Source organism: Ranitomeya variabilis, chromosome 2 (genome assembly GCF_051348905.1).
Source record: "Ranitomeya variabilis isolate aRanVar5 chromosome 2, aRanVar5.hap1, whole genome shotgun sequence".
Classification (NCBI taxonomy): domain Eukaryota; kingdom Metazoa; phylum Chordata; class Amphibia; order Anura; family Dendrobatidae; genus Ranitomeya; species Ranitomeya variabilis.
Window position 1 is genome coordinate 954,658,305 of NC_135233.1, and position 12,408 is coordinate 954,670,712.

The 12,408-nt window shown below is 43.2% G+C and overlaps 1 protein-coding gene across 3 annotated transcripts in view; it reads left to right on the forward strand.

The window, feature by feature from the left end:
• Positions 1-12,408, forward strand: part of PLS1 (plastin 1) — a 238,333-nt gene that overhangs the window by 125,155 nt on the left and 100,770 nt on the right. For all 3 annotated transcript variants that reach the window (XM_077290797.1, XM_077290796.1, XM_077290795.1), the window contains exon 3: positions 10,519-10,682. In XM_077290797.1, coding sequence (XP_077146912.1) covers positions 10,519-10,682 — 164 coding nt within the window. The remainder of the gene's footprint in view (positions 1-10,518; positions 10,683-12,408) is intronic.

Consider the following 12,408-nt stretch of genomic DNA (forward strand, 5'->3'; position numbering starts at 1 on the left):
TGCACGATATCTTCCGAGAATATCTGGATAAATTTATCATTGTGTATCTGGATGATATTTTGGTATTTTCAGATGATTGGGAATCCCATGTGAAGCAGGTCAGGATGGTATTTCAGGTCCTGCGTGCCAATGCTTTGTTTGTGAAGGGTTCCAAATGTCTCTTCGGAGTCCAGAAGGTTTCCTTTTTGGGCTTTATTTTTTCTCCTTCTATTGAGATGGACCCAGTCAAGGTCCAGGCTATTCATGATTGGACTCAACCTACATCGGTTAAGAGTCTTCAGAAGTTCTTGGGTTTTGCTAATTTTTACCGTCGCTTCATTGCTAATTTTTCTGGTGTGGTTAAACCTTTGACGGATTTGACCAAGAAGGGTTCTGATGTGACTAACTGGTCTCCTGCGGCCGTTGAGGCCTTTCAGGAGCTGAAGCGCCGGTTTTCTTCGGCTCCAGTTTTATGTCAGCCAGATGTCTCTCTTCCCTTCCAGGTCGAGGTTGATGCTTCTGAAATTGGAGCAGGGGCTGTTTTGTCACAGAGAAGCTCTGATTGCTCTGTGATGAAGCCATGTGCCTTCTTTTCAAGAAAATTTATGCCGGCTGAACGAAATTATGATGTTGGTAATCGGGAGTTGTTGGCAATGAAGTGGGCATTTGAGGAGTGGCGACACTGGCTAGAGGGAGCTAAGCATCGTGTGGTGGTCTTGACTGATCATAAAAATTTGATTTATCTTGAGTCGGCCAAGCGGTTGAATCCTAGACAGGCTCGTTGGTCGTTGTTTTTCTCACGTTTCGATTTCGTGGTCTCGTACCTTCCTGGTTCGAAGAACGTGAAGGCTGATGCTCTTTCTAGGAGTTTTGTGCCTGATTCCCCTGGAGTTTCTGAGCCGGTTGGTATCCTCAAAGAGGGGGTAATTTTGTCTGCCATTTCCCCAGATTTGCGACGGGTGTTACAGGAATTTCAGGCGGATAGACCTGACCGTTGTCCATCAGAGAGACTGTTTGTCCCAGATAGATGGACCAGCAGAGTTATTTCCGAGGTCCATTCTTCAGTGTTGGCGGGTCATCCTGGGATTTTTGGTACCAGAGATTTGGCTAGATCCTTCTGGTGGCCTTCCTTGTCGCGGGATGTGCGTTCCTTTGTGCAGTCCTGTGGGATTTGTGCTCGGGCTAAGCTTTGCTGTTCTCGTGCCAGTGGTTTGCTTTTGCCTTTGCCGGTTCCTAAGAGGCCTTGGACGCATATTTCCATGGATTTTATTTCGGATCTTCCGGTCTCTCAGAGAATGACTCATCTGGGTGGTTTGTGATCGTTTTTCTAAAATGGTCCATTTGGTGCCCTTGCCTAAGTTGCCTTCTTCCTCCGATTTGGTTCCGTTATTTTTTCAGAATGTGGTTCGTCTGCACGGCATCCCTGAAAATATTGTGTCTGACAGAGGATCCCAGTTTGTGTCCAGATTTTGGCGGTCCTTTTGTGCTAAGATGGGCATTGATGTCTTTTTCGTCGGCTTTCCATCCTCAGACAAATGGCCAAACCGAGCGAACTAACCAGACCTTGGAAACATATTTGAGATGTTTTGTTTCTGCTGACCAGGATGATTGGGTGACTTTTTTGCCATTGGCCGAGTTTGCCCTTAATAATCGGGCTAGTTCGGCTACTTTGGTTTCGCCTTTTTTTTGTAATTCTGGTTTTCATCCTCGTTTTTCCTCGGGTCAGGTTGAGTCTTCTGACTGTCCTGGGGTGGATTCTGTGGTGGATAGGTTGCAACAGATTTGGAACCATGTGGTGGACAATTTGATGTTGTCACAAGAGAAGGCTCAGCGCTTTGCTAACCGTCGTCGCTGTGTGGGTCCCCGACTTCGTGTGGGGGATTTGGTGTGGTTGTCTTCTCGTTATGTTCCTATGAAGGTTTCTTCTCCTAAGTTTAAACCTCGTTTTATCGGTCCTTATAAAATTTTGGAAATCCTCAACCCTGTGTCATTTCGCTTGGACCTCCCGGCATCGTTTACCATCCATAATGTGTTCCATAGGTCTTTGTTGCGGAGGTATGTGGTGCCTGTGGTTCCTTCTGTTGAGCCTCCTGCTCCGGTGCTGGTTGAGGGAGAGTTGGAATACGTGGTGGAGAAGATCTTGGATTCTCGTATTTCAAGACGGAGGCTTCAGTATTTGGTTAAGTGGAAGGGCTATGGTCAGGAGGATAATTCCTGGGTTGTCGCCTCTGATGTTCATGCGGCCGATTTGGTTCGTGCCTTCCATGTGGCTCACCCTGATCGCCCTGGGGGTTCTGGTGAGGGTTCGGTGACCCCTCCTCAAGGGGGGGTACTGTTGTGAACTTTGTTTCCGGGCTCCCTCCTGTGGTCATGAGTGGTACTGTGTGAGTTCTCTCTTTGGGCTCCTCCTGGTGGCTCTTCTTTTTGTTATTTTGCAGGTTTCTGGCAGGATCAGCTGTCTCGTCATCTGCTAGTTAGGTTTCCTATTTAATCCACCTGGTCCTTCATTCCTTGCCTGTTGCCGTTGTATTCAGTGCTATTCTGATTGCTCCTGTCTACATCCGTTATCAGTCTCTCCAAGAGAAGCTAAGTTCTGTTTGCTTATTTTTGCTCATCTGTGTTCAAGATGTTTCCTAGTATATGATGAGTTTTTGTCCAGCTTGCTAATATGTGATTTCCCTGCTTGCTGGTGCTCTGGGGTGCTGAGTTGCTCCCCCCACATCGTTAGTTGTGTGGGGGTTCTCGCATTCTCTGCGTGGATATTTTTGCATAGGGTTTTTTACTGACCGCACAGATCCCTTGCTATTTTCTGCTATCTAGCGTTAGCGGGCCTCATTTGCTTAACCTGTTTCATCTCTGCATTTGTCTTTTCCTCTTAACTCACCGTTATTATTTGTGGGGGGCTTCTATATCTCTGGGGGATTTCTCTGAGGCAAGTGAGGTCTTTACTTTCTCTTTAGGGGTAGTCAGTTTCTCAGGCCGTGAAGAGACGTCTAGGATTTCAGGAAACGTTCCACGGCTGCCTATAGTGTGTGCCGTTAGGATCAGGTTTGCGGTTAGTTCAGTTACCACATCCCCAGAGCTCGTCCTATTATTTTCTACTTAGCTGGTTAGATTTGTGATCCTAAGCCACTAGGATCATAACAGGTTAGGGTTTGGATTACATTTACGGTTGGGAATAGGGTTGGGATTAGGGTTAGGGGTGTGGTTGGATTAGGGTTTCAGTTATAATTGGGGGGTTTCCACTGTTTAGGCACATCAGTGGCTCTCCAAATGCAACATGGTGTCCGATCTCAATTCCAGCCAATTCTGCGTTGAAAAAGTAAAACAGTGCTCCTTCCCTTCCGAGCTCTCCCATGCGCCCAAACAGGGGTTTACCCCAACATATGGGGTATCGGCGTACTCAGGACACATTGGACAACAACTTTTGGGGTCCAATTTCTCCTGTTACCCTTGGGAAAATACAAAACTGGGGGCTAAAAAATAATTTTTGTGGAAAAAAAAGATTTTTTATTTTCACCGCTCTGCGTTATAAACTGTAGTGAAACACTTGGGGGTTCAAAGTTCTCACAACACATCTAGATAAGTTCCTTGGGGGGTCTAGTTTCCAATATGGGGTCACTTGTGGAGGGGTTTCTACTGTTTAAGTACATTAGGGGCTCTGAAAACGCAATGTGATGTCTGCAGACAAAATCCATCTAAATCTGCATTCCAAATGACCCTCCTTCCTTTCCGAGATCTGCCATGCGCTCAAACGGTGGTTCCCTGCCCACATATGGGGTATCGGCATACTCAGGACAAATTGGACAACAACTTTTGGGGTCTAATTTCAACTGTTACCTTTGGGAAAATACAAAACTGGGGGCTAAAAAATAATTTTTGTGGGAAAAAAAATAATTTTTATTTTCACGGCTCTGCGTTATAAACTTCTGTGAAGCACTTGGTGGGTCAAAGTGCTCACCACACATCTAGATAAGTTCCTTAGGGGGTCTAATTTTCAAAATGGTGTCACTTGTGGAGGGTTTCAATGTTTAGGCACATCAGTGGCTCTCCAAACGCAACATGGCGTCCCATCTCAATTCCTGTCAATTTTGCATTGAAAAGTCAAACGGCGCACCTTCCCTTCCGAGCTCTGCCATGCGCCCAAACAGTGGTTTAACCCCACATATGGGGTATCGACGTACTCAGAACAAATTGTACAACAACTTTTGGTGTCCATTTAATGGTAATATCAAAGAAATGTTACCACTATCATGAAGTACAATATGTCACGAGAAAACCATGTCAGAATCACTGGGATCCGTTGAAGTGTTCCAGAGTTATATCCTCATAAAGGGACAGTGGTCAGAAATGTAAAAATTGGCCTGGTCATTAACGTGCAAACCACCCTTGGGGGTAAAGGGGTTAATCACCTTCATGACAAGCATCTTTGGTACTTAGCAGAGCACCTTTGGATGTTGACTTGCTGCAAATATGATGCATAGCCAGACATTGACTTCAGGCAGCATTTTTGAGGAATCAAAGCAATTGCTCATAAGCATTGGTCTCCTTTTTATTAATATTCTTGGGTTGTCAAGAGAGTGATCCAAAAATTATGTGATAATTTCCTCACACTCTAAGGGTACCGTATCACAGTGGCACTTTGATCGCTACGACGCTACGATCCGTGACGTTCCAGCGATATCCATACGATATCGCTGTGTCTGACACGCAGCAGCGATCAGGGACCCTGCTGAGAATCGTACGTCGTAGCAGATCGTTTGGAACTTTCTTTCGTCGCTGGATCTCCTGCTGTCATCGTTGGATCGGTGTGTGTGACACCGATCCAACGATGCGTTCGCTTGTAACCAGGGTAAACATCGGGTTACTAAGCGCAGGGCCGCGCTTAGTAACCCGATGTTTACCCTGGTTACCCGGGGACTTCGGCATCGTTGGTCTCCAGCGACCACACTACGACTTACCAACGATCACAGCCAGGTCGTATCGCTGGTCGTGATCGTTGGTAAATCGTTTTGTGAGACGGTACCCTTATGGAAAAGGGTACAAAAACATTGTTAAGAGATTGATTGTTCCTAGAGATACAGTTGGAAGCAGAGTCCACAAGCTCAAAGTTATATAAACACTGGTTACACTACCTGAATGTGGCAGATAATTAAGCCACAGAGGTTTGGGGATTTTATTTTGTGGAGCAATGAGACAAAAGTGGTCTTTTTTGCTCGCATGTCAGTGCATGGGGTGTACAAGACTGGTTTGTGCCCCACTCCCGTCGCCCGTGTTTCTACATCCCTGAGAAGCTTGTAACATGTCCTATAATGCTGCTATATGGTGTATGTCCATTATGTGGTATGTGTATTATAATATTGGTATACTGTGTAATGTGTTGCAAATATATATATATATATATATATATATATATATAAATATCTATTTGTTGTTTTGTATAAAAGTAGGGAAAGCATAGGATTCAGATTTAGCCCACTAGAGGGGGCGCAAGAGAATAGAGTAAGTGAGGAATTAGGTAGACCAATAGGATTTAGTTAGGAGGGGCCAACTGGCAGTCAGTGAGAGAGCTTCCTGAGTTGAGTTAGTTGGGGCTGGGAGCCCGGACGAGTCAGTTGAGTCCTGCAATGTTTAAGCAAGGAGTCCAGCCTTCCAGGGCCTATAGGCCAAAGGTTACTTGGTAGTGACGGAATACAGGGCAGCATTAGGATGGTAACGGCTAGCTTCGGGGGAACGATTCCAAATGTCTTGGGCGAAACGGACAGGGGATTCCTGAAGTGGGTTGGTCTGGTCAGTCTTGAAGCTGTGGTACCAAAGGCGATGGTACGGCCCTGCAATATTCCTGGAGGAGTGAGGGATAGCACAAGGAAAGGAAAAGTTGTACTTTGTGGAGAATCTTGTGCTGCCTTTGTGACGAAACTGGACGTGCTGTGTAAAGAACTAAGTAAAGCTGTTTTGTTGGAACTGAATATGGACTCTGACTGTCATTATGTGATATTCAATGGAAGAAAGCCCCAGCAAGCCGGAGTGGACTATGATGTGCAAATAAGTGAATCATCAGGTGCACACCAGAAGGGACAATGTGCTTATGTGATGGAGGGCCAGGATGTGCTATTGCTGCCAACCTCAGCCCCGACTACCTCCCTGGCCCCTGTTACATCAGCATGTCTGGAGGAGGAAAAATGAAGCATATATTGAAAAGAAAACCATGCCTACAGTGCAGCATTGCAGTGGCTTAGTGATGCTCTGGGTCTGCTTTGCTTCCTATGGCACTGGAAACCTGCAGTCTGTGGAGGGCAGGATGGATTCAGTTAGTTATTAGAAATCTTAGGACATAGAATTGTGTCTTGTGTGTGGAAACTGAAGCTTAGGAGTAATTTGATTATCTAAAAAGACAGTGAACCCAAGGCAACTACATGTATTGATTTCAGAAGAAATCTTGTCAGATTCAGGAGTGACTTAAACGCCATAGAAAATCTTTAGCAGGATTTGAAGAAGGAGAACTGCTCCATCCCAGTGTTGTTGGCGCACTTGTACCTGGCAGTGACTTGATATTATGTCACGTGACGGCTGCAGTCAATGAGCAGCTGCTCGTCATCGCAGTTTTTACTATTTCATCACAGTGGATGTCCGCCCTGATGGAATGTTGATGAGTGGCAGCCAAAAAGTGGCTGCAGCTGGCACATGACACAATAATGTCACTTCACTGTCTGGCAACAGTGGTGTTGACATCGCTGGAACGGTGTCGCTGTGCGAAATGAGTATGTACTGTTTTATTTTGTATGTGGTCATGAATTGATTGACAGAGTTTTGCAGTAGTGGATAACTCCTTTAATTGGTCTGAATAGAGCACTGTTTACGGTATGGAAAGTATTCAAACCCCTTTAAATTTTTCACTCTTTGTTTCATTGCAGCCATTTGGTAAATTAAAAAAAGTTAATTTTTTTCTCGTTAATGTTCACTCTGCACCCCATCTTGACTGAAAAAAAGCAGAAATGTAGACATTTTTGTAAATTTATTAAAAAAGAAAAACTGAAACATCACATAGTGATAAGTAATCAGACCCTTTGCTCAGTATTGAGTAGAATCACCCTTTTGAGCTAGTACAACCATGAGTTTTCTTGGGAATGATGCAACAAGTTTTTCACACCTGGATTTGGGTATCCTATGCCATTCTTGCAGATCCTCTCCAGTTCTGTGAGGTTGGTTGGTGAATGTTGGTGGACAGCCATTTTCAGGTCTCTCCAGAGATGCTCAATAGAGTTTAGGTCAGGGCTCTGGCTGGGCCAGCCAAGAATGGTCACAGAGTTGTTCTGAAGCCACTCCTTTGTTATTTTAGCTGTGTGCTTAGGGTCTTTTTGGAAGGTTTTCATCCAGGATATCTCTGTACTTGGCCGCATTCATGTTTCCTTCAATTGCAACCAGTCGTCCTGTCCCTCCTGCTGAAATTCACCCCCATAGCATGATGCTGCCACCACCATGTTTCACTGTTGGGATTGTATTTGGCAGGTGATGAACAGTGCCTGGTTTTCCCCACACATACCACTTAGAATTATCACCAAAAAGTTCTATCTCCTTCTCTTCAGACCAGAGAATCTTATTTCTCATAGTCTGGGAGTCCTTCACGTTTTTTTTAAGTTTTTTTTTAGCAAACTATGCAGGCTTTCATATGTCTTGCACTGAGGAGAGGCTTCCATTGGGCCACTTTGCCATAAAGGCCCGACTGGTGGAGGGCTGCAGTTGACTGTGTAACTTTCTCCCATCTCCCTACTACATCTCTGGAGCTCAGCTACAGTGATCTTGGGACTCTTCTTTACCTCTTTCACCAAAGCTCTTCTCCAACGATTGCTCAATTTGGCTGGACGGCCAGGTCTAGGAAGACTCCTGGTGGTCCCAAACTTCTTCCATTTAAGGATTATGGAGGCCACTGTGCTCTTAGGAACCTTGAGTACTGTAGAAATTCTTTTGTAACCTTGGCCAGATTTAAGCCTTGCCACAATTCTGTCTCTGAGCTCCTTGGCCAGTTCTTTTGACCTTATGATTTTCATTTGGTCTGACATGCACTGTGAGCTGTGAGGTCTTATATAGACATATATAGACAAATCAAGTCCTATTAGTTTAATTAAACACAGCTGGACTCCAATGAAGAAGTAGAAACATCTCAAGGAGCATCACAAGGAAATGGACAGCATGTGACTTAAATATGAGTGTCTGAGCAAAGGGTCTGAATACTTATGACCATGTGATATTTCAGTTTTTCTTTTTTTTATAAATTTGCAAAAATGTCTTTGAAGTTACCAAATGGCTGCGATGAAACAAAAGAGGGAAAATTTTAAAGGGGTTTGAATACTTTCTGTACCCACTGTATGTGTATATATACAGTTAGGTCCATATATATTTGGACAGAGACAACATTTTTCTAGTTTTAGTTATAGACATTACCACAATGAATTTTAACCAAAACAATTCAGATGCAGGTGAAGTTCAGACTTTCAGCTTTCATTTGAGGGTATCCACATTAAAATTGGATGAAGGGTTAAGGAGTTTCAGCTACTTAACATGTGCCACCCTGTTTTTAAAGGGACCAAAAGTAATTGGACAGATTCAATAATTTTAAATAAAATGTTCATTTTTAGTACTTGGTTGAAAACCCTTTGTTGGCAATGACTGCCTGAAGTCTTAATCTCATGGACATCACCAGACGCTGTGTTTCCTCCTTTTTGATGCTCTGCCAGGCCTTCACTGCAGTGGTTTTCAGTTGCTGTTTGTTTGTCGGCCTTTCTGTCTGAAGTTTAGTCTTTAACAAGTGAAATGCATGCTCAATTGGGTTGAGATCAGGTGACTGACTTGGCAATTCAAGAATATTCCACTTCTTTGCTTTAATAAACTGCTGGGTTGTTTTGGCTTTATGTTTTGGGTCATTGTCCATCTGTAGTATGAAACGACGACCAATCGGTTTGGCTGCATTTGGCTGGATCTGAGCACACAGTATGGCTCTGAATACCTCAGAATTCATTTGGCCGCTTCTGTCCTGTGTCACATCATCAATAAACACTAGTGACCCAGTGCCACTGGCAGCCATGCATGCCCAAGCCATCACACTGCCTCCGCCATGTTTTACAGATGATGTGGTATGCTTTGGATCATGAGCTGTACCACGCCTTCGCCATACTTTTCTCTTGCCATCATTCTGGTAGAGGTTGATCTTTGTTTCATCTGTCCAAAGAATGTTCTTCCAGAACTGTGCTGGCTTTTTTAGATGTTTTTTAGCAAAGTCCAGTATAGCCTTTTTCTTCTTGATGCTTATGAGTGGCTTGCACCGTGCAGTGAACCCTCTGTATTTACTGTCATGCAGTCTTCTCTTTATGGTAGATTTGGATATTGATGCGCCGACCTCCTGGAGAGTGTTGTTCACTTGGTTGGCTGTTGTGAAGGGGTTTCTCTTCACCATGGAGACGATTCTGCGATCATCCACCACTGTTGTCTTCCGTGGCCGCCCAGGTCTTTTTGCATTGATGAGTTCACCAGTGCTTTCTTTCTTTCTCAGGATGTACCAAACTGTAGATTTTGCCACTCCTAATAATGTAGCAATTTCTCAGATGGGTTTTTTCTGTTTTCGCAGCTTAAGGATGGCTTGTTTCACCTGCATGGAGAGCGCTTTTGACCGCATGTTTACTTCATAGGAAAACCTTCCAAATGCAAGCACCACACCTCAAATCATCTCCAGGCCTTTTATCTGCTTAATTGAGAATGACATAATGAAGGGATTGCCCACACCTGTCCATGAAATAGCCTTGGAGTCAATTGTCCAATTACTTTTGGTCCCTTTAAAAACAGGGTGGCACATGTTAAGTAGCTGAAACTCCTTAAACCTTCATCCAATTTTAATGTGGATACCCTCAAATGAAAGCTGAAAGTGTGAACTTCAACTGCATCTGAATTGTTTTGTTTAAAATTTATTGTGGTAATGTCTATAACCAAAATAAGAAAAATGTTGTCTCTGTCCAAATATATATGGACCTAACTGTATATATATATATATATATATATATATATATATATATATATATATATATATATATATATATATACATACACACACACACACACCATATATATATATTATCATTTTTGTGTACTTTACTTTTTTCAGGCTTATTATCTTTTACATTCTGATAACCAAATTGTGTCATATTTTTCCTGGAAATCTCCTGCAGTTGATTGAGTTCAAGGCTACTGAGGCAAAGATTGCAAGCAAATTGTATATGATTTGTTTTATGATCGAAGAATAAGCTCAGAATGGAAAATGTGTACTAAAATAGATATTTTTAGCTTTTCAGGATTCTGGGTAACTTTTCTTTGAAAATAAAAGGCAATATTTTATCCCTTGATTTGGCCCTCATTCTATTTAAACCGTGTACCTTTTCTGCCTATCGTTTTTTGTAAATTCTATTAAGTTCACAGTGCTGTTTTGTGTTTTACAGAGGGTTTTATCTAATGTGCTTATCACTAATATAACAGTGCCTGTTCTTCCTGCAGATGCGGACAACAGTGGTTCTATTAATGACTATGAACTACAAGATTTATTCAAAGAAGCCAACCTCCCCCTGCCTGGCTACCAAGTGCGGGAAATTCTAGAGAAAATATTTGCAGCGGCTGACCGCAATAAAGATGGGAAGATAGATTTTGAGGAGTTTGTTTTGGTGAGTAATCTGCATGTCATAATTTAAAGCACAAGCACAATAAATGAATGATACATTACATTAGATATGGGCAAACTGCCCCCGGCACGAGGACTTCATCTAGAATCGTGGCTGTTCTGTCCGCCCATGGACTGGAAAAGCCAATTTAAGTGCAACCCAGCAGTGCAGTGCTGCTGGCATCACAGTGTTCACCTGACCTGTATAGACCCGACCCTTAGACCCAGGTAAGGGGACAACAATCATAGTCTTCCACTTCGGGAAAATGAATTTTCCACCCCTGCATTAGGTCATGATTGTTACTGTTTCTATAACATTTATGTTGAATTGTCTTTGGTTAACTAGTAACCTACATGAGTAAGTAAAACCATTACCACCTATTGTTATGCGCCTTCTTGCCTGTATGTGACACTTTTGTGACCCCCTTTGTCTTCTATTATACTTGACGAAGCTCTCAGAGGATAAGTACTCCTACACATAGGAGGGCAAATCATGTGATCACAAATATATGGGCAGCACGGTGGCTCAGTGGTTAGCACTGCAGCCTTGCAACGCTGGGGTCCTGAGTTCAAATCCCACCAATGACAACATCTGTAAGGAGTTTGTATGTTATCCCTGTGTTTGCTCCAAAGACATACCAATAGGGAATTTAGTTTGTGAGCCCCATCGGGGACAGCCATGACAATGTGTGCAAAACTGATAAGCACTGCAGAATATGTTAGCGCTATATAAAAATAAAAATTATTTATTTATTTATTAATCGCCAGGAAGTGACATGCAACCTCATCCTCTTAGGTTTCATATTCATTTCAATGGTTTTCCTGATTTAAGTCGATGATTTTGTTCAGCTTTAATCTAATATATATGGGCTACCTTAAGGTCTGTCTACACCAGCTAACCAACGGCACCAAACAAACACTGATTAACTACTTGTTTGCTGATCAACGCTTGTTTAATAGCCTATTTACACAAGCAAACCACCCTTCAGATGCACAATTGAAAAATGTGGAAAAGTTTGTTTTGCAAGGATAGGCGCAGGTCCTGTTCATGATGCACTGCCAAGAATAAAAACCCATAAGAGGAAAAAAAATCAAGACAAAAAACCATTACACAGGCAGAGATGCTTACCTGTCTGAGGCCTCCAACCAATTACACTAACCAAAGTGCAGCGGACCCAAGTTAAGATGGTGGATGACAAATGCACAGGTGCAATAATACCAATACTGCAAGCCAGCCTACAATCAGGATTTGGCCGCCTGGCACACCTGCGCAAAAATGATCTGTATGTGGCATGTTCACACAGAAATACAAAGCATATGGCTCAGGCCTATTAGTAACGCCATATAGCGGGCCCGCCATTGCTATCATGCATCCTGTGTGAACAGAGGCCACAGTATACAGAGCCATCTAGGGCCCAGCTGCACCATGAAACCACCATCTTAACTTGGGTCCGCTGCACTTTGGTTAGTGTAATTGGTTGGAGGCCTCAGACAGGTAAGCATCTCTGCCTGTGTAATGGTTTTTTGCACTGCCAAGAATGATGATTTGTTGGGCAAACCAAAAAGGTCATTTCAACTAGCGAATCAGCATCTTGCTTGTTTGTTGGGTGATTGTGAGCCTGTTTATTGTAATATGAGTGTTCCTAGAAATGCTCGAACATAACAGTCACGCAATGTAAATACAACTTTAGAAACATGAGATAAACATAATCAGCAGGCTGGCCTACTTT